This window comes from Bubalus bubalis, chromosome 7, assembly GCF_019923935.1.
Source record: "Bubalus bubalis isolate 160015118507 breed Murrah chromosome 7, NDDB_SH_1, whole genome shotgun sequence".
Classification (NCBI taxonomy): Eukaryota; Metazoa; Chordata; class Mammalia; order Artiodactyla; family Bovidae; genus Bubalus; species Bubalus bubalis.
This window is the reverse complement of record NC_059163.1, coordinates 105,062,840-105,089,150: the sequence shown is the minus strand read 5'-3', so window position 1 is coordinate 105,089,150 and position 26,311 is coordinate 105,062,840. Positions and strand designations below refer to the sequence as shown.

The window sequence follows — 26,311 nt, the reverse complement described above, 5'->3', positions numbered from 1 at the left end:
GTCTTACCAAATACAGTCAGATGTTTTTCACAAATCCAGTCTTAGGGCTAAATGTTTGATGCACATCAGTTTTCTAACTTCAATTATTTGCAAAATGAGAATGACCAGTTCCTTAGAATAGAAGCCGTACTTTCTTAGATCGGGCCACTGTTCATCACTGTTTATTGACGGGAGGGCCCTGAAGCATAGGAGTTCCTGCCCTCTGCTGTAGGAATTTCACAAGACCAGAGATACTCCCCAGGTAGAGAATTCTGGGGCTTTGGTTTCTTTATCTATTAAAAGAAGAGTCTAAAAAGGTCCCCTGTAGCATTGTTGGGAAGTTCCAATGATATATATGGAAGTGTTTGGTACATAGAGGGCACTCGAGAAAGGGTAAGTTTTTAGCCTTTTATTCCTTTTAATGATAGTATTTAAAACTTACACTGTTACCATCTAGTAAAACAGTTCTCCTCATGTGACTTCCTTGCTTAAAAATGTTTTGGGAGCTCTGCCACCCACTAAATGTTTGGCTTCTTACCAGGGCTTACAGTCCTCTCACACCTCGTGCCAGCCTCGCCTCCAGCCACAGTATGTAATATTGTTCCTCATGGCCCCTCCAGTCCAGTCACACTCAAGTTCATGAGTTCATCCTGTTCCTTGGACACACACCTCAGTGCTTTGTACAAGAGGCTCTTTTTATTTGAAATGCTTCCCTACCCTTTTATCCCTGAAAAACTTTTCTTCACTCTTTAAGACCAGGTGTCCTTTCCTTTGTGAACCTTTGTTGAACCCTGGAAATAGTTGCCTTTTCTTTCTCTGTGTTCTACAAAATTTTGATTATGGCTTTATTATAGCATTCATCATGTTTATGTTGATTATTTGCATATGTGTATTTTATCATCATTTTTAGATCCCCTAAAGGACAGAGATCGGGTCTTACTAATCTTTGTTTTACAGCACAAAACCAGTAGCAGGCACGCACCATTTCTAGGCCCTCAGTAAATGTCAGTGTGTGATGAGTGGGGGACAGGTTCGTTTGTCTTATTTTAGACATCTTCCTATGATGTGAGGGATTCTCCAGACATTGTTCTTTCCTCCTAGTGGGTGTTAGTCCCTCAGTCGTGTCTACTCTTTGCAATCCCATGGACTGTAGCCTGCCAGGCTCCTCTGTCCATGGGGTTCTGTAGGCAAGAATACTGGAGTGGGTTGCCATTTCCTTCTCCACAGGATCTTCCTGACCCAGGGATCAACCCAGGTCTCCTGCATCACAGGCAGATTCTTTACCACCTGAGCTACCAGGGAACCTATTCTTTCCTCCTGCCAGACTTGAAATTCCCTCAACAGTCCTTGAACAAAGGTGGACGTGCTGTCTGCCATAGGCTGCCAGTAAATGCTGTACATATCCATAAAGGAGAAGGCGCTCCATGGTCCTTGTAGCTTTAGACTTCCAGAAGGCTTCAAAGTTTTGAACATAAATGATACTGTAATTCAGTTCAGTTCAGTTCAGTCGTTCAGTCGTGTCCTACTCTTTGCGACCCCATGAATCGCAGCACACCAGGCCTCCCTGTCCATCACCAACTCCCAGAGTTCACTCAGATTCATGTCCATCAAGTCAGTGATGCCATCCAGCCATCTCATCCTCTGTCATCCCCTTCTCCTGCCCCCAATCCCTCCCAGCATCAGGGTCTTTTCCAATCAGTCAACTCTTCGCATGAGGTGGCCAAAGTACTGGAGTTTCAGCTTTAGCGTCATTCCTTCCAAAGAAATCCCAGGGCTGGTCTCCTTCAGAATGGACTGGTTGAATCTTCTTGCAGTCCAAGGGACTCTCTAGAGTCTTCTCCAACACCACAGTTCAAAAGCATCAATTCTTTGGCGCTCAGCTTTCTTCACAGTCCAACTCTCACATCCATACATGACCACTGGAAAAACCATAGCCTTGACTAGACGGGCCTTTGTCGGCAAAGTAATGTCTGCTTTTCAATATGCTATCTAGGTTCGTCATAACTTTTCTTCCAAGGAGTAAGCGTCTTTTAATTTCATGGCTGCAGTCACCATCTGCAGTGATTTTGGAGCCCAAAAAAATAAAGTCTGACCCTGTTTCCACTGTTTCCCCATCTATTTCCCATGAAGTGATGGGACCAGATGCCATGATCTTCGTTTTCTGAATGTTGAGCTTTAAGCCACCTTTTTCACTCTCCTCTTTCACCTTCATCAAGAGGCTTTTTAGTTCCTCTTCACTTTCTGCCATAAGGGTGGTGTCATCTGCATATATGAGGTTATTGATATTTCTCCCGGAAATCTTGATTCCAGCTTGTGTTTCTTCCAGTCCAGCATTTCTCATGATGTACTCTGCATATAAGTTAAATAAACAGGGTGACAATATACAGCCTTGACGTACTCCTTTTCCTATTTGGAACCAGTCTGTTGTTCCCTGTCCAGTTCTAACTGTTGCTTCCTCACCTGCATACAGATTTCTCAAGAGGCAGGTCAGGTGGTCTGGTATTCCCATCTCTTTCAGAATTTGCCACAGTTTATTGTGATCCACACAGTCAAAGGCTTTGGCATAGTCAGTCAATAAAGCAGAAACAGATGTTTTTCTGGAACTCTCTTGCTCTTTCGATGATCCAGCGGATGTTGGCAATTTGATCTCTGGTTCCTCTGCCTTTTCTAAAACCACCTTGAACATCAGGAAGTTCACAGTTCACATATTGCTGAAGCCTGGCTTGGAGAATTTTGAGCATTACTTGACTAGTGTGTGAGATGAGTGCAATTGTGCGGTAGTTTGAGCATTCTTTGGCATTGCCTTTCTTTGGGATTGGAATGAAAACTGACCTTTTCCAGTCCTGTAATTAGTACTCTGTTATTATTTTCCAGTGATTAAAAAAGTGTAATAGATCTATAGCTGTATATTAGGAATTTTTAGTCAAAAAATTTAGAAATTTATGGCATATTAGGGTACCAAGCATTGGAGTGCAGAGGAAATATTAGAGGTATTCACCCACCATGTCACTGTGGATGAATTAACTTCAATGCAAAATACCAGTAACAGAAATCCATTAAAAAAAAAAAAAAACAAAACACGAAAAACAAGATCCAAAGAATGAAATCCGATTATAAGATCCAGGTCAGAAGATTTGGAGGTCTAGATTGATGTAAAGGGGAGAAAGAGACCAATAAAGTTCCAGTGACACAGTCCTAAGGTGAATATACGTTTGTTTATACTGGAGTCATTTTTTATGCAAGAACACAGTGTTCATGTTTGTGCCTAAAGTAAGATCATATGAGTCGATGTCCCTTGAATATTTTTAGGAAGAGGCCAAGTTGGAGGGGGAACAACATATGCAAAAGCTCTCAGAGGACTTGGCTTCTTGGAAGAAGGACAAGTAGCTCAGTACTTCTAGGACAGTACAGTGGCCAGGGAAGAAAGTTGAATGGGTTAGTGGGGTGGCCAGTCAGAATGGGCTTTGAAAGTAAAAGAGTGCAGACTGATGCCTCAAGAAAGCTATTCCTAGATTTGTAAGTTGGAAAATAACTAATCAGATTTGCATTATTAAGAGATCATGATAGTGTTAATGTGTTTAGATCAGTCTTATGGACTCTGTGGGAGAGGGAGAGGGTGGGGAGATTTGGGAGAATGGCGTTGAAACATGTATAATATCATGTATGAAACGAGTCGCCAGTCCAGGTTCGATGCACGATACTGGATGCTTGGGGCTGGTGCACTGGGACGACCCAGAGGGAGGGTATGGGGAGGGAGGAGGGAGGAGGGTTCAGGATGGGGAGCACGGGTATACCTGTGGCGGATTCATTTCGATGTTTGGCAAAACTAATACAATATTGTAAAGTTTAAAAATAAAATTTTAAAAAAAAGAAAAAAAGAAAAGATTATTATGACCTCAATGTAGAGATTAAGACTGGAATCTTAGAGACTGTTGAGAGGTTGTTGAGGTAATCCCGTGTAGGGGTGGTGATAATGAATATCACCCTGAGCACTGGCAATATAAACCCAGAGAATTCCAACAGCAAGAGAATGTAGAGTACTTACATGTAAACCTGCCTGGGAGGTAAGTTCTAACCAGTGCTCCCATAAGAAGCTTTATTCTTTATAGAATATTCACATATCCTCAGTTAAAACCCTGGTAGGGAATTGTACTCAGCTTGAAGAGACTACTTTGTTCTAAGTCAGACTACAGCACAAAAATTTGGGTGAACATGTCTTTATGTTATGTGTGTAGTTACAAAATATAAATCTGAATGGGTTACATGTTGTATTGTACTTGAAAAATAAGTTAGAGTTAACTTTCATAATATAGCTAGTCTATTTTTGCAGCATTTCCTCAGGTGAGTGCATTGACTTACCCTAAATCAGCATTTTCTAAACATTGGGTATTTTTTGTTTATTTATAGTTGCAAATATGAGATTGGTGACTTTGGCATGATCCCCACGGCATTGCTTACCTTTGTAGGAAGCTCTTGTACTATGTGTTGTCAGGGAAATAAACATTATAAACTAGAAAAGGGGTTTCTTCCAAGATAGCCCTTTTTCTTCTTTTTAGAAGAAAAATTCTAAAGCGTCCCATTGATCAAAAATTAAATATTCATGTTATTATTTGTATGTAGTTCAGAAAGCTTTAACTCCATAAATAGGCTTTTCAATTATTTTTCATACAGGTGTTTTCCTTCTTTCACACTTTCAAAATGTGTTGATCTTGAGAGCATTTGTACTAATACTTCAGTATATTAACATTTTGATGTTTTTAATAAATAAATTGTAATTTATTAAAAAATCATTGAAATATACAGTCTTGGCTAATACTCTAATCACCATTTTCTATAGAAAGCAGTGTGACCTTATTTCATATGGCCACTGAAAATTAAAAACTTTGCTATGCTTTCTTTCACAGTGGTTCGTGCTGTCTGGCTGTGCTGAAAATTTTCCTTTTTCTGTTTTCATTAGTAGTTTGTATAGCATTTTAGAATAATGCCCCATTCGTGCTTTAATTAAACACAACTCACTGTTTATTCTTCTGTCCCCTGATGTTGGCAAGGAATTATTGGATTTCTTTTTTTTTTTTTATCATTAAATGTGTCCAGTGGAGACAGACATTCTATGGAGGAAAGTAAAGGCGTTTAGTGACTATTATGGTGAAGTACTCAATACACTGGGCTTCCTTGCTGGCTCATGGGTGAAGAGTCCGTCTGCCAAGCAGGAGATGCTGGCTCAGTCCCTGGGTCGGGAAGAGCCCCTGGAGAAGGAAATGGCAACCAGCTCCAGTATTCTTGCCTGGAGAATCCCATGGACAGAGGAGCCTGGCGGGCTCCAGTCCATAGAGTCAGACACAACTGAAGTGACTTAGCGCATAGCACATCAGACATCCTTAACCTTTGATGTTCTATATTGAACAAATGTCTCCCTGTGTTCTGCTCATAGCATCATCCCCTTTATATGTACCAAGTACAGTTTTCTCCTGTCCAAAAGCAGAGATTCTTGTGAAACCTTTTAAGTCAAAATCGTGTCAAGTGAAGAGTTTGCCTTTTTTTTTAAAAAGTGAAAGTTGGGTTTCTGTTGGGTTAGTGAAAATGGGTACCAGTGAAGGTCTTCCATAAAAGTAAAGTGATGTTAAAACAAACTTTCTAAAAGCTGGAGATAGCTGTAATGTGTATATAGACTTTTTGCTAGTGAGTTGCTTTTTTCTTTATGAAGCAATTTTAATATATGTAGTAAAGGCAAGGCTTATAATTGACAATGAGACATAAAAATTGGTGGTTCTTTTTAAAAATATGGATTATGTTGAAGAAATACAGTGAAAGTAAGCTATCAATTGACAAGTTGGGATCATTAGAATATCCTTTAGTGACACAGTAAATTTAGTCAAATGAAAAAGGGAAAGAGATACAAACTTGCTTTCGAAATGAATATTTAGTTAATTTTAGCTTCTGTCACATCCTGGGGAGTGATGGGGAGTATTCGTCATCCCCATCGGCCTTTTGGAAGTCAAGAGTATAGTTGGTAGACTCAAAGGGAGCAACGTCCTCTTTCACTAGTAAAATGGTGGGTTATCATTGATTAGTATGAATAGTAATAATTATGTTTTTATAATATGTTCAGCTTTAAAAGTATCTTTTTATTCAAGATTATAGTAATAGAATGTCATTAAATTTTTAATGGGCCATTATTTTCCCAGTGAGGTGACCGAGTCTGAGAAATGTCGAAAGAATTGTTCAGAGTTCTATAGTGATTTGAACCCAGTTATTTTGATTCAATTCAATTCTCTGTATCACAAGATAATATCAGTGACTATATTTAGGGAGAACTGGGTATTCTTTGGAAGGACTGATGCTAAAGCTGAAACTCCAGTACTTTGGCCACCTCATGCGAAGAGTTGACTGATTGGAAAAGACCCTGATGCTGGGAGGGATTGGGGGCAGGAGGAGAAGGGGACGACAGAGGATGAGATGGCTGGATGGCATCACCAACTCGATGGACATGAGTTTGAGTGAACTCCGGGAGTTGGTGATGGACAGGGAGGCCTGGTGTGCTGCGATTCATGGGGTTGCAAAGAGTCGGACACGACTGAGCGACTGAACTGAACTGAACTCTCTTAGGGATAGTCTAGAAAGGATTCTTGCCCTGCATTGGGTGGATAAAGTAGGTAACTAGCAGTTACTAAGGTCTGTTTCAAGTAACATTTTCATTGCCTCTCCACTTCATTTCAAAAAATTTAGCTAGGATTCTAGTTAACATGACCCTTTACCATACCCTGCCTCTGCTTTATGCAACATTTTAGCAATTTAAAAGAAAAGTTTCTTTTTTCACTATGGACAGAGCTTTGGGGAGATCTGATGTTTTTTGTTTTTTGTTTTTCCCAAGGAAGACTTGAATGTATTTGTGAGATCTGATTAGATCAAAAACTGAATGATGTGCATCTCAGTTATAAGTGGATATAAATTCTATATTTTACTTGAAGTCTAAAGGAGATAGGAGTGAGAAAGGAAATTACTGTTTCTTCAACCATCCCAAATTTCATTGTGGGCTTTACGCTGCAGTAATAAATCGAGATAACTAGATTTACTTAGCTAAGATGGATAGATTTATTGGTTCCATTTTTAAATTTTGATATGAATAAGTAAACTGCTACCAGTTTCGTATGTTTCATCTCTTCTAATAATGCTTTATTGCCATCTGCTCCCCTACATTTTGACGTCATTAAACTAAACAGTCCACTGTTTAAAGGCCTACTGGAGCTGTCCATTGTCAAAACCACAGTGTGAAGCATGTAAATATGCTCTATGTAACGGATATATTTTTGTTTAGAATTAAGTTTTTAAAATTTATTTTCTATTGAAGGATAATTGGTTTATAGAATTTTGTTGGTTTCTGCTAAACATCGACATGAATCAGCCATAGGTATACATGTGCTTTCATATAGGAAAAAATAAAAGTAGCAGCCATACACTGCCCTCTTTCTTTTCTTTTAAATGTTCTTTTATTGAAATTTATTTCCATGTTGGAAGCTTCCCAGTGCTGTTTCAAGTACACGGTGGTGAAGGCTCTTTTTTCCCATTTCCTCTCATCCTGAGATTAAAATATTACATCTTTAATAAGGGAAGATACCTGGATTTATTCACATATGCTTTTCACAAAGAATTACTATTTCCTAAGTCAGAAAGGAAAAGACAAATACCATATGACATCACTTATATGTGGAATCTAAAATATGACACAAATGAACTTACCTAGGAAACAACAGCCTCACAGATACAGAAATCAGACTTTTGGTTACCAGTGGGGGCCGAGAGTGGGAGAAGGAACGATTGGGAGTTTGGGATTAGCAGTTGCAAACTAGTATATGTAGAATGGATAAGCAACAAGGTCCTACTGTTGTATCCTGTGATAAATGTAATGGAGTGGAATGTATATATATATATATGTATAATTTTGCTGTACAGAAGAAATTAACAACATTGTAAATCAATTACACTTCAGTAATATTTTTAAAAAGAATTATTACTTCTTATTAATTAATGCATATGGTTTAAACCAGGAGATGGCAAGCTATGGCCACTGACCACATCCGGCACACCACCTGTCTTTGTAAATAGCTTTATTGGAGCACAGACATGCTCATTCATTTACATGTCCATGGCTCCTATCATGTTCCAGTTATAGAATTGAGTAGTTGCAAAATAAACTATATGGCCCAAAACTATGCTGGATAATTCTGCATAGCAGATACAAACTTTGTTGGGAGTCATGAGCACCCTTGATAGGCCCTAATCCTAAAACGCTCTGTTCACTTTGCTTGTGACCATCACCCATAAGAAGCAGGTTACTTCTTTTGGGCACCAGTTTCTTTTTCTTGGGTATATCTTTCATACCAGAAGAGTTCCTAGGTCTAAAACATTGAATGTGCTCAGTAGGTAGCTGCTGAATGAGTGTATACTTTATTTTTTTAACCATGTTAGGACCTTATGTCAGAGTATAGAAATCTCATTAATGAAGCATTTCTTCATTCAAGGATCTATAAGTAAAACACTTTACTTAGACTACCTTGTTTAACTCTCTCACACTTTGAGTTAGTTGTTATCTTTGCTGTTTTACAAATGAAGAAACTAAGACCCAAAGTGATGGCATTTCTAAGTTCATACAACTAGAAGTTTAAAAAACAAGGATCCCAAGTGTATCTTAACATTAGACATTGTGCTCGAGATACTGTTTCCTCCAGGATAAAATAGCCTATCAGTGTTCTCTGCTTTTAAATGATATGAAATTCAAACATAAATTTGGATAATGAAATGAGGTTTTGTTTATTTTAGAGATCTAATGACTTTAAGAAGAGTTCCCCATGTCAAACAATACCAAACGGGTCTCTAATGATGAATACAAGTTATCTGAAACTAAAAGCTGGGATACTCCTTACATTTCTATTACTACTACGAATTCTCTATGATATCTTTCTCAATTAAATTTTCTTTCCCTTTCTGCTTCAGTTGTTTGCCAACCTTAAAAGAATTCTATTTATATAATCACTCAAATCCGAGGTAGCTTTCTCCTTGATTTCTGAGACTAGGTTGCTTTCTCGCATATGTAAATAGATGAAAGTTGGTGGGAAAATGGTGCAACCCATTCTCATTTGGATTTCACATTACTTTGGAAATAACATGTGAGGACTCCAGATTCAACGTGAGTACAAATAATTTTAAGATATGTCCTTATGGTTTTCTCATTCAAATATGAACGAAAATCTACAAATTTAATATTTTAGATAAATCTGTAGCTTACAGAGGTCTGAATAAGTTTAACAGTGATCCTCTTTAGTATCCTGAGGTCATGAATCAGGCTTCAGATTTGTGTTTGTTTTTTAAAATATTTTATCTGATTTTGTTCTTTTTCTTTATCCACCCCTCTACCCCCTTCAGGATGAAGTATATTAAGCACCCAACATTATATATAGCATGAGCTTGTCTTCAAAAATTTGAAATTAGAGCAGTGGTATTGAGATTATTTAGAACACTCTATGTAAGTGATAAATAATTTGTTCGGAAACATATTTTACCTGCAGTATTTTATATTTTATCTTATTTTTATCTGCCAGTTACAGACTGGGTTTGTTTTACTTGCAGCTTTAACCAAATAGAAGTTTTCAATGTAAGGTTAGTAGGGAGAAAAAGGCAAGTCTGTATATCTCGAATTTTGATGATGTGTGATTCAAAAACTAAAAAACAAGAGAAAATCTAATTCAAGTCCCCACACTCACTTTAATTAAGACACTTGAGATCCAGTTTAATCTGGGTTCTTAAGAGTTGAAAGGCTGGTTGCTAATGGAAGAAACTAACCTCCTGAAGTTGCAGAAATATTTGATACTTAGCCTTGGGCACACCTGTTCCAATTCTTTATGACATACATACCAACATTCTCCACTGCTTAGGGAAAAGATAATAGTTTAATCTGTCCAATTTTGCTTTTAATCATTGAATTTAAAAAATGTTTGATTTCACTTAATAAAAGTTGTGCAAACCTCTCTAGAATGTACTTTCCTCTGATCCTAGATCTTGGCTCGACTTTAAACCTTTTCTATTTCTACTGGATATGATTTCATGCCTGGATTAGGAAGAGTAGGCTGTTGTTTATGCTTTCAGCATAAGGGGCTTGACAGACAAAACGCACAGATTCTACATTTCTCATGGCCACCATCTGTTTGAGGCGGTTGGGGAAGGGACAGAGAAGAACGCGTTTGCCTTCTATGATAATATGCAAGTGCATTACCATCGCTGCTACTCAATTTAGTATGTGTAAAATTTCTGCCATACCTTTGTGGACACATTCTCTGAGATGTTGAATTACAATACTTCATCTCCTCAAGAGAGCCAGAGTGTCACTTTGATGTAGCCCAGTTATTTATATGAGAACAACATTAGCCTCAGTGTTTATAACAGGAATACCCCTTGTGGAAGAGCCAGTTGTTTTTCACACCATAAACCTCACATATGACTTCTCTCTGCCTTATCCAGGCTGTAAACATTTGTCTTTTTTCTTTTGAGGGATAATATTAATATTCTTGATATTAGCCTTATTTCTGACTCACTGAGAATGAAATATTATAGGATACTTAAACATATTTTATGGTTATTTGCAGATTGACCACCATGACTTTCTCTGTTGTTTTAATTCAGATGCAGTAGTTGAAATATTTACATCAGTAGAGTTTGCACAAAAATGGATTCAGCACTTAATGCTTCAAGCTTCTTTGTCCTTAGCAAAAGCGTTAGATTTATAATTATATTTCCCTTTCTGAAGCAGCTTATATAAATTCTCTGAAATACTTCTCAAAACATGAAGAATCTAGCTTTATATCCATATGTTATATTTCAAGAACTTTGAAGCCATTAATTATAATGGCTGGAAAGGATGTGCAACCAGGTGGAAGGAAAGAAAGTTAGATCTCTGTAGGAAATATATCTTTTACAGAATACATGAAGGGCTTAAAAGTGATAATCTAAGATGTGAAGTGTACCAGGGCAAATAAAAAATAATGCTTTCATACATTATTCCAAAATTTATCCTAGCAGGCTTATTAAGGAAATTAAAATAGCAGAAATTAATCACCTCAGTTATCACTGGCCCCTTCTTCTCAACTGGTGTAGAAGTTAGTACTTCCAGGTTTAGATGCATTCGAGAAGATCTGCTTTCATATTTTCATGGGTCAAGGTAGTGGCTGGCAAAGAGCTTGGCACACAGTAAGCATGTAGTAAATACTTGATGAATGAATGCTTAGGGTCATAGGCTCTGGAGTCATATAGAAATGATTTTGGATCCCGTATATTCTCTACTCTGCTTCTTTGGCTTCCATGACGTGCTCTCCTGGTTCTTCTCCTGCCTCTCTCTCTGTCCCCAGAATATTTCTGTTATTTGTCTTATACCTTAAGAGCACTTCTATTTCATGCTACTCTTTCCCTGAACAATCTCATGAATTCCCACAGCCTCAGTTGCCATCAATATGCTGATAACTCTTGAATAATTCTAGATCAGATCTTTTTCCTGAGTTCATACATTCAGTAGACTGTACTTAGATAAACCACAAGAAACTCAAAAACAAACAAAAAAAAGGCCTTAGCTCAATGAAAGAAAGGACAAAATATGTTTTATCCTCCAACTGGGTACCTTCATGGAACGTAGTGCCTGCCGCGCTGTAGGCTGTCAGTGTACACTTGCGACTGGCTGAATATCTATAATTAAACTCATCATCTTTCCATCATTCTAGCACTGACCCGTCTATAACATAACTGACTGATTTCTGGTCTGTTCAGTTCAGTTGCTCAGTTGTTTCTGACTCTCTGTGACCCCATGCGCTGCAGCACACCAGGCCTCCCTGTCCATCACCAACTCCCAGAGTTTACTCGAACTCATGTCCATTGAGTCGGTGATGCCATCCAGCCATCTCATCCTCTGTTGTCCCCTTCTCCTCCCGCCTTCAATCTTTCCCAGCATCAGGGTCTTTTCAAATGAATCAGTTCTTCTGGTCTATAACCTTTAAACTCAGAGAGGGCAGAAATCACATCTGTCTTGTTGGTAGCAGTGAAGCCTAGTGCATTATTTGATACATAATAGTTAAATTTAAAAAACATTTGCTTCATTTTATTGCTATGCATGAAAGAAAAGTGTTAGTCAATCAGTTGCGCCTGACTCTTCAAGTGATCCCATGGACTTAGTCCCATGGACTAAGTTCCTCTGTCCATGGAATTCTCCAAGCAAGAATACTGGAGTGGGTAGCCATTCCCTTCTCCAGGGTATCTTCCCGACCCAGGGATCAAACCTGGGTCTGCTGCATTGCAGGTGGATTCTTTACCATCTGAACCACAGGGAATGTCTTCAGACAGATCACTTACCCTTTCTGAGCTTTGTATTACTGATCCATCGAGTAGTAATAATAGTACCTTATATTGTTTTTGTAAAAAAATGATTCAGTTTAATAGGTATAAAACTTTTCTTTAGCTTTTTACTATAGAAAAAGTTCAAATACACACACGAACATATAACTGGAGACTTAGTTTCTTCTATAGGTATTTTGCTAGGAGTAGGGAGTTGGAAGGGATTATAGACTAAAAAATTTAAGAGACACCAAATGTAGTATGTGGACCTTTCTTATTTGGATCTTGATTAATACTGTGTTAGGGTGTATGTGGTAAGTAGAATAATGTCCCCACAAAGATGTCCATGTCCTAATATCCAGAACCTGCGAATATGTTATATTTCATGTCACAGGGGAATTTGAGATGCCAATGGAATTACAATTGTTCATTAGCTGAGCTCAAAATAAAATAATTATCCTGGTGGGCCCATCATAATCACCAGGACCTTTAAAAGTGGAAGAGGGAAGCAAAGAGAGAATCTAGAGTGCTGTAGTGTGAGAAGGACTCAATCTGATGGTTTGTTTTTTTTTTTTTAAACTTTACATAACTGTATTAGTTTTGCCAAATATCAAAATGAATCCGCCACAGGTATACATGTGTTCCCCAAGAGGGTGTAAGAGGGCCCTGAACCATGGAATTTGGACAGCTCTAAAAGATGGTAAAAGCAAGGAAATGGATTTTCCCTAGAGCTTTTAGGAAGCAACAGCCCTGCCAATACCTTGAGTCTGGCCTGGTAATATCCATGGAGGACAACTGTAAAATAGTGCACCTGTGCTGTGTTTAAGCCAGTACATGTTTAGTTGTATGTTGCAGCAGTGAGAGGAAACTATAGAGGATAATCAGAACTAAATTGGAAATTGATTATTTGGTGAGGTTAAGGAAATTTTTGTTTTATTTTAGATGTGATAATGGTATTATTGGGTAGATTTTTTTAAAAGAGTACTCTAGAAGTGATATTGAAATATTATGAAATAAAGGATTGATCTTGAATTTGCTTCAAATAGTTCAGAGACAGCAGAGGAATGAATGGGATCTAGTTGAAACATGATTGGCTATCAGGTAATAAATTGTAAAGCTTGATTTTTTTCCTCTTTACTAAATTTTACAGGTTTTTCAAATAAATGAATTGTTTCCTTAGCATCCTCTAAAGGTGATCAATGTGTTTTTTTAAATTACAAAACCATTGTGAGCGCATGTAAATTTATTTGAAGTATTTCAGTCTTTGTAGTTACTATTAATACTCGGAAGGTCTCATCTGCTTCAAATCACTTGATACAACTCTAGTTCTTTGCTAGCGTTTTGGCTTTCTGACAAAATATTCTAGACTTTCCATGTTGACTTTTTTGGTCCCAATCCTAGAAACAGTAGTTTCTCTAAGGAGTCTGTTTCCTTTCCATGGGAAGACAGTAATTTTGGTGCTGGAGTCATTCTTGAAACAAAGATTTGTTAAGCAAAATGCCAGGAACTGTTCTAGGTGCTAGAGATACAGCAGTGAATGAATTAGACAGCATCTCTGGCCTCAAGGTATGGAGAGAGAGGTAATAAAAAGCAATAAGAAGAATATAAATTCATTGGATGGGAATGATAAACCTGTTAGGTAGTATGGGAATGCTGGTTTGAAGGGAGAGGGTTGCTCCTTTATATAGGGTGATCAGAAAGAGCCACATTGGTAAAATGACCTCTGAGCAGAGGACAGGAAGGAAATGAGGGAGGAAGCCATGGAAACCCCTGGGGGAAATATTTCCAGGCAGAGGGAATAGAAACTACAACGGGCCTGAATCAGAAGCATACTGGCCATTTAGAGAAATAGTAAGGAAGACAGGAGATAGTAAGGAGATCCAACCAGTCCATCCTAAAGGAGATCAGCGTTGGTGTTCATTGGAAGGACTGATGTTGAAGCTGAAACTCCAATACTTTGGCCACCTGATACGAAGAGCTGACTCATTTGAAAAGACCCTGGTGCTGGGAAAGATTGAAGGCAGGAGGAGAAGGGGACGACAGAGGATGAGATGGTTGGATGGTATCACCGACTTAATGGACATGAGTTTGGGTGGACTCTGGGGGTTGGTAATGGACAGGGAGGCCTGGTGTGCTGCAGTTCATGGGGTCGCAAACAGTCGGACATGACAGAGCAACTGAACTGAACTGAAGGAAAACAGTGTGCCCTGTGGCTAGTGAGCAAAGGAAGCATGGCGGATCAGGCCAGAGAGGTAGCTGGAGTCAGAGTCTGTAGGACCTTTGGTTTCAGTTCTGAGTTAGAAGTGAGTTGTTGGAGCAGAAGAGTTGCTTGAGATGAGCCAATTTAGTTTTTCTTGGCTTCCATGTCTTGGGAAGGACAGAGCAAGAGCTTAGGCCATTGCTGCAATAAGCCAAAGAAGAGATAATGACCTCTTGAACTGGGACATACTCTGGATGTGGTAAGAAGTTAGGTTATGTATTTCTCATATCGTTGTGGGCAGTTCATCTTTCAAGACCAACTTGCTCTCCTATTGAATGATATGTTCAGCAGTTTGAAAGCACTGTTTAGTAAGAGAAACCTACCTTGAAAGACAAGAGCAATGTCTGTTTTTTTGGGGGGATATTGTCCCCCAGCCCAGTTGACTTAGGTTAAGTTTCCAAATAAAGTCTGACATAATGTAATATTTTTTCACCTAATAGATGCCAGTAATAAGATATTACTGGTAGTTGAATGATTTGACTTGAACCAGAGGAATTAACAGATGAATTTCATGTTTATTCAGGTACAGCCTGGCCAGGTATTTAATGTGTACATTATAATCTTCACTACTCTTTGTTTTTAAGAATATTGGTTTAGAGCTAATAGCTTTTTTTTTTAACAGAGATAGAAAGCAAAAATGTCACATAACCTATCTTATTACAGTTGGAAAACATCTGTTTCCAGAGAATTCACACATTGAACTACCTGGAGTTCTGAAGGTCTTAATCTGTGTTTTCTCTCCAGAAACTCTTTTTATATAAACAACCGCCTTTTAGTGAGCTTAGGTATATTTGAACCACATAGTAAACAATTAGATAATTTCTAATTCCATGTATATTACATAGTCTTTTATAATATTATACAAATCCCCAGTTATATTCTTATGTGCCCCATTACTGAGGATTTACTTGGATCAACTTGCAAAATCACTTGGTTAGGACCTTACAATGGTTAGAAAAGAAAATTAAAACTTAGGATAAGAATGCTTAAAACTTGTGTTAACTGATTTGCTAAATAATTCAAACTTGAATCATCTGCTTGGGGAAGAATGCAGTTAAGATCTTTCTAGAGTAAAGAGTTTTCACTTTATCTTTCCAAGTGATATATCACAGAGATTTCCCCAATAACAGGAGGTATGTTTTCTACTAAATTAATGAATATTATGTGGTTCAGTTTTTTAAAATTCTTTATCTTCAATTTATTATCTGTAGTCCAAAAGAGATGACTTCATTTCTTTGCAGTAAAGTAAGACTCATGATTAGTAAGTCAGTTTATTTGCTTTTTAAAAAAGTATTGCCCCTTAGAATACTCAGATATATGACTATGACAGATATTTTAAAAACAAAGAACTTAAAATTTTGTGCATTAGTTATATTTTACTTGATTAATTTGACAATTTACATATTAAATACTGAGAAAGTATTCTAGTGTGCTGCTGGGTTTTCCACCTAATTTACATTAACTTATTTAATGTTAGTCTTTATAATCTTAGGCTTGACTATCATAGTGCTGAAAATAAAAGCTTAGAACGTATTTCATTCCAAACCTTTATAAAACTCATAAGTAAGCACTCTAAAATTAATAAAAGACATCTCATTAACACTGTTAGTTTGGAGAATAGCTACTGGCATTAAATTTCTAGATGAGTTTTATGGTGCTGAAATGTTTTTGATACAAAAGAAAAAAATTAACTTTTAAACTTGGTTCCATTGGGTAGAGATCAGCCACAAAACAAGCCTAATTTAATGGAAGTCATTCAAGATTAAGGTTACAAAGGAAAGCTTGAGTCAAAAACGAACCTCCTTTTAATGTTCTCATTGTGACTCACTCATTATTCAGTTTAAATAAGTCACTTACATTTTTGTCACTTAGATTTCTAGATTATGAAATGGAGCTCATTCAGAGCTCCCATTTAATACTTTTATTAGAACTTAAGAAAAATCTGGTTTTATTACAGATCAGTAGATTGAGATCTTTAAACTACTATCCCTAAAGAGATGTATATTTTTTCCTACATAGAATTTATTTTTACAGCAGGGTCAATAAATCTGAGACATTTTGGGCTCTGCACTCCTCATGGAAGACTGTTTTTGTCTGTGTGGCAGTGCAGTTTTCTACAGAATTCTAAAGGAAGATGGACTCATTTGTGCTGCTTCCCCTTTTCCAAAACCTCACCTTCTCACACCTTCCTCTCCCCAGTAAGCCCAATGAGCAGAGGCCAGGGGCTTGGTACTTGATGGCTCAAAAGTTGCCTACTTCTGTGCTGGAGTAGTGAGAAATTCAGTCTGAAGAAATGAAACCTCCCATCCATTTTGATATTTGGCAAAACTAATACAATTATGTAAAGTTTAAAAAATAAAATAAAATTTAAAAAAATAAATTAATTAATTAATAAAAAAAAAAAGAAATGAAACCTCACTTTATTCATATGGGAAATAACTGTTCCTTGGGAATGTTTGGGGCTTGGTAATTAATAAGCTTGTGTAGCTTTGTGTGCGGGCCAATGTACTAGCAACACAGCAACAAAACAGAGGTGTGAGAATTTCTGTCTCATCCAAAGTGGCTAAAATGGAGCAGTAACAAAAAGCAAGGCTTTTCTTCCCAAGGAAGGTACAGCAGTGAGCTTAGAGCCTCTTTATATGTGTTTAAGACACAGTCACATGTTTCGTGTTCAGAAATGGCTTCTCATGTTAAATAACTTAGTTCCTCCGTGTATCTTCTCCTCGAGGCATGGCCCAGATGGATTATGTCCCATTTTACAATGACCGATGGAAAATTACCACACTCTTTTATTGCTAAAAATGCCTCAGTGACTCAGTACTTTAGGGCTTATGCATAGATAATGTGATAAAATAAAGGCATATGGTAGATGAAAGGGTTTGACTCCCTTTGAGGTCTGATTTTGAGATTTTTCAATTGGTAACTTTCCCACTGTTTGAAATCCTGAACCTAATCCACATTTTAAAACTATCTCAATCCTGTTCTTAAAAAGGCAAAATGAAAGTGATTTGGAACCTTCCCTTTTTTGTTTACTTGATTAAATATTAATTTTTTACCTTCTGTTTTTAAGGCAGTTTTCTGGTAATGTTAGAAAAAAGTTAATAGAAAGTTCTCATTTCACCGAGTTTATCATTGACATAGGAAGGAGAAGATATTATAGGATATTGATAAATAGCAAATATATTACATAGATGGGCGTGTTAAATACGTTAAGAGGGATGAGAGAACACTTCTGGCTGGGATGGTCAGGGAATAACGGGGAAGAAAACAGAATTTCTATGAGCCTTGCAGAATGGGAAAACCATGAATAGCTGTGGAGAAAGGGACATTTCACTGGGCACGGGTCATAGAAGCAGGGCCCAGCACAGCTATTCAGGGAAGGGACAAGGAGCAGACAATTGCACAGTGTTTAAGAGCACATATTCTGGAACCAGACTGCCTGCTCTAGGGTTGCCCTTTATTTGCTGTGTGATGTTAGGCTGGTTTCTTAACCTCTCTTTGCCTCAGCTAGAGTGAAAACATGGTACTGATCATGCCTACATCATAGGGCTGTTATAAGGATTTGAGAGTAGTGCCTTCAGGTAAGGATGGCACAAGTTAAATGTTAAATAAAGATAATTGAGTTTGTTGATAATAGTGGGTATTTGGCTGAGCATAAAAGACAAGATTGTAAAGAAGACTGGCATGAACTCATGGAGGGACTAGACTGTCAGTGCTCCATGTAGCTTGCAGGGAGGGGTTATGAAAGCTTTCTAAGCAAGAAAACATGAGCAGAGTAGTGTATTTGGAAAAATAATCTACAGATTAGGTTGAAAAAAGAGATGGCAGCAGACAGACTGGTTAGGAGATGGATAATTGTCCAGACTTGAGGGATTTAAGTGTTAGTTGCTGTCATGTCTGACTCTTTGTGACCCCATGGACTGTAGCCCACCAGGCTCCTCAATCCATGGGATTCTCCAGGCAAGAATACTGGAGTGGGTTGCCATGCTCTTCTCCAGGGGATCTTCCCAACCCAGGAATCAAACCCAGGTCTCCCACATTGTAGGTGGATTCTTTACCATCTGGGCCAGCAGGGAAGCCCAGGACTCAAATGTCAAAGCATGGGTTTGGATTAATGAACAGACCTTGAACATATTTCCAGTGGACCAGCTGTTAGGGTCTGGGAACTGACAGGGATAGAGGAGCCAGAGGACCATTCCTGAGTAAGTGGGAGAACTCAGACACCTCGATTTCTCAGGATGAGCTGGTAACGCATCCTAGCAGATGAAACCTGTGTTGTTTATCTTGAAGCCGATGACAAGAACACGATTTGGCTTTGAAAATGCTTATCTGCATTTCTCCGAGAGCAGTCAGGCCTGCATATAGAAACTGAAGGAGAGTTGTGTTGTATACGTTAGTGAGAGAACAGGAAGAAAGGATATTCTTTCTACAGTATGGATTACAGTATGGATATTGCAGTAACTTTCCCCCATTTCTGTAAGAGAAAGTGTAAGTTAGGAAACAAGGAAGAACATATACAGTATGGGTATTACAGTAATTTTCTTTCCCATTCTGTAAGAGAAAGTGTGAGTCTAAAACATGTTCCTAGTTCAGTTGAATCCCTTGAAACATGGACACTATTGAGCTCCCAGCCTATAAAATGCCATTTCACAGCTCAGGTGCCAGGCAGAGCACTGGAGGAGATGTATTAGGTGTTTATAAACGCTGACTTTCTGGATCCGAAATTGCACATCATTGCAAATAGTCTTTATTTTCATGAGGAAGAATTAGTCTTTCAATTATCCTAATTAAGTTTATCCAATTCTAACCACACCTTTAATGTGAATCCTGTTGATAGACATGCATGCATATATAACTGTACACACATACACACATCCTGTTAGTTTGTATTATTTATACGCTTTCTTAAAAATTGTTTCTTTTAAACCATTAGAGTGTATAAGCCTTTTCTCTTCCACTGTGTTTTAGTTGCCTGCGGGTGAAGAACAGGCCTTCTGTCGGTTTTAATCCTTGACAGTTGTTGCAGTTGTTCATTTATGTATTGATTCCAGTTTATGCATTCATTCATTCTAGACACTGTGTTAGTTGCTGGGGCGAGGAATAAAACCTAGTTCCTGCCCTCAGGGGGCATCCTCTGTAAAGTCATTCACAGAAAATTATGGGAACATGGAAAAGAGACATGAATCTGGATTATGGGGAGAGGTAGTTGGGGAATACTTTAGAGCAGTTGACTCCTGGGCTGCATTGTACCGAGTAGTGGTTGCTGGGTGATCAGGAGAAAGTAGAGATGAGAGTGAGGACAGGCTGTGAATGGACAGATGCCTCACAGGGACAGTGAGGCAGTCTGGTATTCACTGCAGTAAAGAGAAAGGCAGAGGATGGTGACAGTGAGGCTGCGGGGGAGGTGGAGACCACTGGAGGGACCTATATGTGGCGCTTAGAAGCTTGGACTACACTCACTGATGGAAGAAGAGGAAGATCCTTGGAATGATTTATGCAGAGTTCTGATCAAGTAAGATTTCAGTCCCCAGTGGCGGCAGGAGGATAAGACATTTGGTGGTTAGTCCAGGTGGGAGGCCTTGAGCACATAAACCAGGACAGTATTGCAGGGATAGATATGAGGGGGCGAAATCAGGAACCAGGAATGAAGAATCAGCAGAGCCCATTATAACCACAGGTGAGGGAGAGGAAAGCCCTAGGCTGATTCTTTTGTTATCTCCCTTATATGACCGGTGACCAATTTCACAGTATTCTTAGGCAGTACAGGACAGGAGAAAATATAGAGAGTTCGTTGGCATCTGTAATGTACCTCTGATACATTTTGAGTTAAATGTAATTAATGGTTAGCAGAGACGTCTAGATGACTAGAAATACTTCACCATCCGTATTCGATATTAACCATATCTCCTCTGGAAAACATTCTCTCCCATCGTCTATCATAACTCTTTCACTGGATTACAGTCTTTGAATTTTTCTATTTAACTCTGTAGTTTCAGTCCAGCATTTGATCCATAATCTCTCCATAAAGTGTGAATGAATGAGTGAAGAAGTGAGTGGATAGATTATTTTTTAAAGTGAAGTTTTTTTTTGAGGAGGGGCGGGGCTTCCCAGGTGGCGCTAGTGGTAAAGAATCCACCTGCCAGTGCAGGAGACTGAAGAGACTATGGATTTGATCCCTGGGTTGGGAAGATCCCCTGGAGGAGGAAATGGCAACTCACTCCAGTATTCTTGCTTGAAAAGTTCCATGGACAGAGGAGCCTGGCAGGCTACAGTCCATGGGGTCACTGAGTCCGCCATGACTGAGCATGCATGCATGCAATGTTATCATTTGCTTATTAGGAAAAGCTTATATTTGGTTTATTCTCATTCTGATTCCCTTGTTTTAACTCCTAGCACCTTCCACTGGAAGAGTCGTAAGCAGTGGGCCATCCACAGGAGCCGTGGCACCAGCCAACTCAGCCAGAGGGCAGCCTCAGCCCAGTGACGAGGACACTTTGGTGCAAAGGGCCGAGCATATTCCCGCAGGGAAACGAACTCCGATGTGCGCCCACTGCAACCAGGTTATCAGGTTGGTCATTTGATTTAAAGTTCTTATTGAAAAGGCTTAGTCCCAATGTTGACTTTTTTTTAATATTTTGAAATTTAGAAATTTTATTAATGAGAATATTTATTTCTGTGTAATATTATGGAGGTAGATACATTAGATATATTTGTTAGAACCTATTTTAATGAAAAGTAATTCTGGGCTCTGTGAAAATATAACTAAAAATACCAATTTAGTCAGTTATTAGTTCCTATCAGATCTAAGAAAAATAATGATTAATGTGGCATTTCAGAGAATAATGAAATATTAAGACTCAAAGGGACCCCAAAGAACTTCATTATTTCACAAATTAGAAAAGTAGGGACTCTTATTTAGATGAAAAGTAACTAATGTTGTAAAACAAAGAACTTTGAGCCCTAGAGAAAGATTGCGTTTTCACACTAAGCCTTGAAAGATGTAATTACCTTCGGATCTATTCATAAATGCTTTGCTCTTTGGATTAGGTCATAGCATGCTTCTTTAAAATATTTTTGATCCAAATGTATTTTATTGTTTCTTAAATTCCAAAAAGCAGAAAAGGCTAAGCTCTTAAGTGAGTGTACTACCCTAGCACTTATTAAACCTCAGCGTTTCTGAACAAGCGACTTTTAAAATGTTATGAGGTTTAGGTGTGAATGTTAATACAGGGATCTGACCAAAGGACCTTGCTGCCTCTGTGAGTTGCTTGCTGGCCATAATAGATGATTACTTGGAATGACTGCTCAAACTCCCTCCTCATTTTTAATTTACTCTGTTTTGTAATAGTTGAAACAACAGTGTCTCTAAAGTTGAATACGGTTTAGACTTACTTGCATTTTCCCCTCTTTTCTTACATAATTATTGCTTAGGGTAATATTTCTAGTTACTACTTAAAATGGAGCTCAGGGAGTCTCAATATCTTATTTAAGAACCAAATATAAATACCCTTCCCCTTAACCCACTATTAAATAATAAATGTGTCAAGAACACAACACAGAGTATGGGATTTTTTTTTTAAAGTAGCTTTTGCCTCTTAAAGGTAGTCCACATTCATTGTGACATTTCCAAACTATAGGAAAACAGAAAGCAAAAATAAAAATTAATGTATAATTACACCTCCCAGGATACCCACTATTCGTATTTTAGTTCACAGTTTAAAATACACTTACAAACACACAAGGACAGATATTGTTTTCTAGAAATGGAATCATAACATGCTATTTTATAAGCTGTTATTTTTCAATTAGTTTGTATGTTCCACAGTGAGTACCTGTTGTATGAGAATTAACCAGCAGCCGTGGCAGGAGTAATAATGGTTGTGGTGAGAAGGAGGAACTCTGTAGCGGTTTTTGAAGTCTAGTGTAATATCTGACACACTAAAGGCATTTGGTGAATGTCTAACCTGAACAGATCATGCATGACTCTAGACCCACTCATCATTTGCTCTTCGTATCTTTGTGGTTACAGTCATTTTTTTTTTTTTTTTAAGTACTTCTATCACTGGGTCTTACAGAAATATTTAAACTAGTATAGAATCTAGTGTGCTGCTGCTTTTTCTCAATAAATGAAACAGTGTTTTAAATTACTAACTCTATGTAGGGTTATGTTTTTAGAGTTCATGTTAGTAAAAATAAGTTTTGACTTGTAACATTGTTTCTATAAGTTATGATACTTTGGTTTCCTAGACTGGTATATGAGGCTAATATGATTTAGATAAAAACACCTTTTATGGAGATAGGAGTCAATGCTGTTAGTGTGCCGTTGTAAGCAAGTGATTACTGGATGGGTTAACAAAATGTGAAACCATATCAGTTTCTGATTCTTGTTGTCTGATCATCAAATTCTGTAATATCCTGTGATCACCACTGCCAGCACATCTGCAAAACTTAGTATGGAGAAAATATGAAGATCAAAATAGAAATTACCTTCCCCACCCCTAACTGCCTTGGTTTCAGTTTTTAATGCTACACCAGAATGTGGTGTTATGCACTATCTTCTGCCAAGTAAAATAAATATTATATTAAAAACATGAATGGCCATCACTTATTGCCCCCTCATCTGTTAAATTTTATATTGCTCTGGATTATCCCAGCACTTGTTATCAGTTAAGCATTAGAGCTTCATTTACTAGAGAAGTTAATAGGAACAGGGATTAGCTCATGTCAGGATCCTATTACAGTAATTAACATAGCATATTTGCTTGGTGTGCAAATGCTGAAGCAGCTTGAATAGAGGGTGGTCAGTTCAGAGGCCTAGGCAAGGAAGGTTTTCCAGTCCTTGGCTGCAGTGCCAGTCGCACTTACCAAACCTAGGAGGCATCACATCAGGTCACATTCTCCTGGACACCTGTTTAGAAACCGGCTGCAGCTGCAGGCTTGACACTTACGGTATGGAATACTGTAACCTGGCAGTTTCAGATTATTTGTAATTTAAATTTGTTTTATTTGTTTTCCTCAGTGTCATTTATATTATGTTTTTATAATTTATATTTTTTAATATTTATTTTCTAAATGTTTCAAATTTTCAAAAATATTTTTAAGTAAACGCAAACTAAGGCAAATTTTATGTTTTATTGTTTTCTTAGGAAAAAATTTGGACAGTTTCAGAAACCTGGATCTCTGATATTAGTACTGAACTGGTTATCTCTTATTGAACATATTTTTAGCTTAAAACTCCATAGATCATTTTCATCTAATAGTAGTATTTTTTGTTTTTTTGAATCTGGGAAAGATTATGAATGTTTTTCCTAAATTGTATTACTTCATGGCAGGTAGATGGGGAAACAGTGGGAATAGCGGCTGACTTTATTTTGGAGGGCTCCAGAATCACTGCAGATGGTGATTGCAGCCATGAAATTAAAAGACGCGCTTACTCCTTGGAAGGAAAGTTATGACCAACCTGAGACAGCATATTAAAAACCAGAGACATTACTTTGTCAACAAAGGTCCATCTAGTGAAGGCTATGGTTTTTTCAGTGGTCATGTATGGATGTGAGAGTTGGACTGTGAAGAAAGCTGAGCACCGAAGAATTGATGCTTTTGAAGTGTGGTGTTGGAGAAGACTCTTGAGAGTCCCTTGGACTGCAAGGAGATCCAACCAGTCCATCCTAAAGGAGATCAGTCCTGGGTGTTCATTGGAAGGACTGATGTTGAAGCTGAAACTCCCAATACTTTGGCCACCTGATGCAAAGAGCTGACTCATTTGAAAAGTCATTTGAAAAGCTGACTCATTTGATGCTGGGAAAGATTGAGGGCATGAGAAGAAGGGGACGACAGAGGATGAGATGGTTGGATGGCATCACCGACTCAACGGACATGGGTTTGGGTGTACTCTGACAGTTGGTGATGGACAGGGAGGCCTGGCGTGCTGTGGTTCATGGGGTCGCAAAGAGTCTGACACGACTGAGCGACTGAACTGAACTGAACCAAAACTTTTGATTAGCTAGTTGCTTTTTACAGATGGATAGATTGTTACATTTTGGGAAATTCTACTGAAGATCTGATTAAGTTTGTTCTAGAACATTTCCAATCCATTTATGATAGAAGTACCGTTTTTTGATTCATACAGGTGAACAGATTAACTATTTGGAGTGTTGATACAATAGAACAGAAAATCAGAATACTAGTACAGCCAAAGCCATATTTAATTTCTCTGGTAGAATAGGCTTATGAAAATACTAGCTTATTTTTGGAGTGTTATATCTAGTGACATTAAAAATCCACTTGTATTATATGGAGTTAAATAGACCATTCACATTTAGCTGCTCAGCATTTTGATAAAAGAAATAAGGGATTCATGGTGCTTGAATTTCTTCCTTGATATGGAATGCTTTAAAAAAACAAGGAGCCACGATGCTATTGTCCCATCTTTGCTTACAGTCCAGCACCAGAAAATCACATTGAAACAACTCATTGTTTCTTCTGGTGGCAGAGAACATTTTAACAGTATTGATTTGTTTCTTACTTGTTTTCAAACTTTTCTCATAAGGAGGGCCATCTCAGTTACCCTGGAGAGAAGCCAGAAAAGTTTTTGCCTTAGCATCCATTTTTATCTCTGAGAACTCCATTATTAATAGGTTTTATTTCTTTTCCCTTCTGGTTAAGATTTTACGTGAAAATAAAAGACTTCTTGACTTAATGTGTTAGTTCCTCAATTTATGGAAACAGCAAAGACATAGATCTATGAGCAAGGCATAGACCAAGATTTCAGACCTATTATAGGGGGAAAGGAGAAGGCAATGGCACCCCACTCCAGTACTGTTGCCCGGATAATCCCATGGATGGAGGAGCCTGGTAGGCTGCAGTCCATGGGGTCGCTAAGAGTCAGACACAACTGAGCGACTTCACTTTCACTTTCCACTTTCATGCATTGGAGAAGGAAATGGCAACCCACTCCAGTGTTCTTGCCTGGAGAATCCCATGGACGGAGAAGCCTGGTAGGCTGCAGTCCATGGGGTTGCACAGAGTCGGACACGACTGAAGCGACTTGGCAGCATAGGGGGAAAATGGGAAGAACAAAATGTTCAGCATTTATGTGATATTATGGTGCCGTTCTTATCATGTTTTTGGATAATAATTGTTTTATGTATTCTTGTGTGCACGCTTAGTCATTCAGTTGTATGCAGCCCTTTGGACTGTAGCCTGCCAGGCTCTGCTGTCCATGGAATTTTCCAGGCAAGAATACTGGAGCAGGTTGCCATTTCCTACTCTAGGGAATCTTCTCAACCCAGGGATTAAACCCACGTCTTCTGCATCTCCTGCATTGGTAGGCGGATTCTTTACTACTGAGCCACCCAGGAAGCCCTTAATATATTCTTAGCATCTGCCAAATACTGTATTATCATTTCACTTGAATTCTTATTAAATTCTCATAACCTTGTGAGGCAGTTATTATAATTGCTCAGTTTCACAGATGGGAAAACCAAGGCACAGAAAGCTTACATATTTGCTGAAGTTACGTAGATAGTAAATGGTAAAACTGCATTTGAGCCCAGATCTGTGTAACTTTATATTCATGGTTTTAACTTGCACTACTTAGGAAAATGTTATAGTATTATATTATGATAACTAAGAACTATAGAACACTAAATGAAGTTCTTTTAGTTTATGTAGAGAAAATACATACCAAGATACATTAATGTG

General features: G+C 38.1%; 1 protein-coding gene across 15 annotated transcripts in view; it reads left to right on the top strand.

The window, feature by feature from the left end:
• PDLIM5 (PDZ and LIM domain 5) overlaps positions 1–26,311 on the top strand; it is a 227,706-nt gene that overhangs the window by 179,612 nt on the left and 21,783 nt on the right. For all 15 annotated transcript variants that reach the window (XM_006046893.4, XM_006046896.4, XM_006046892.4 and 12 more), the window contains one exon: positions 21,002–21,176. In XM_006046893.4, coding sequence (XP_006046955.3) covers positions 21,002–21,176 — 175 coding nt within the window. The remainder of the gene's footprint in view (positions 1–21,001; positions 21,177–26,311) is intronic.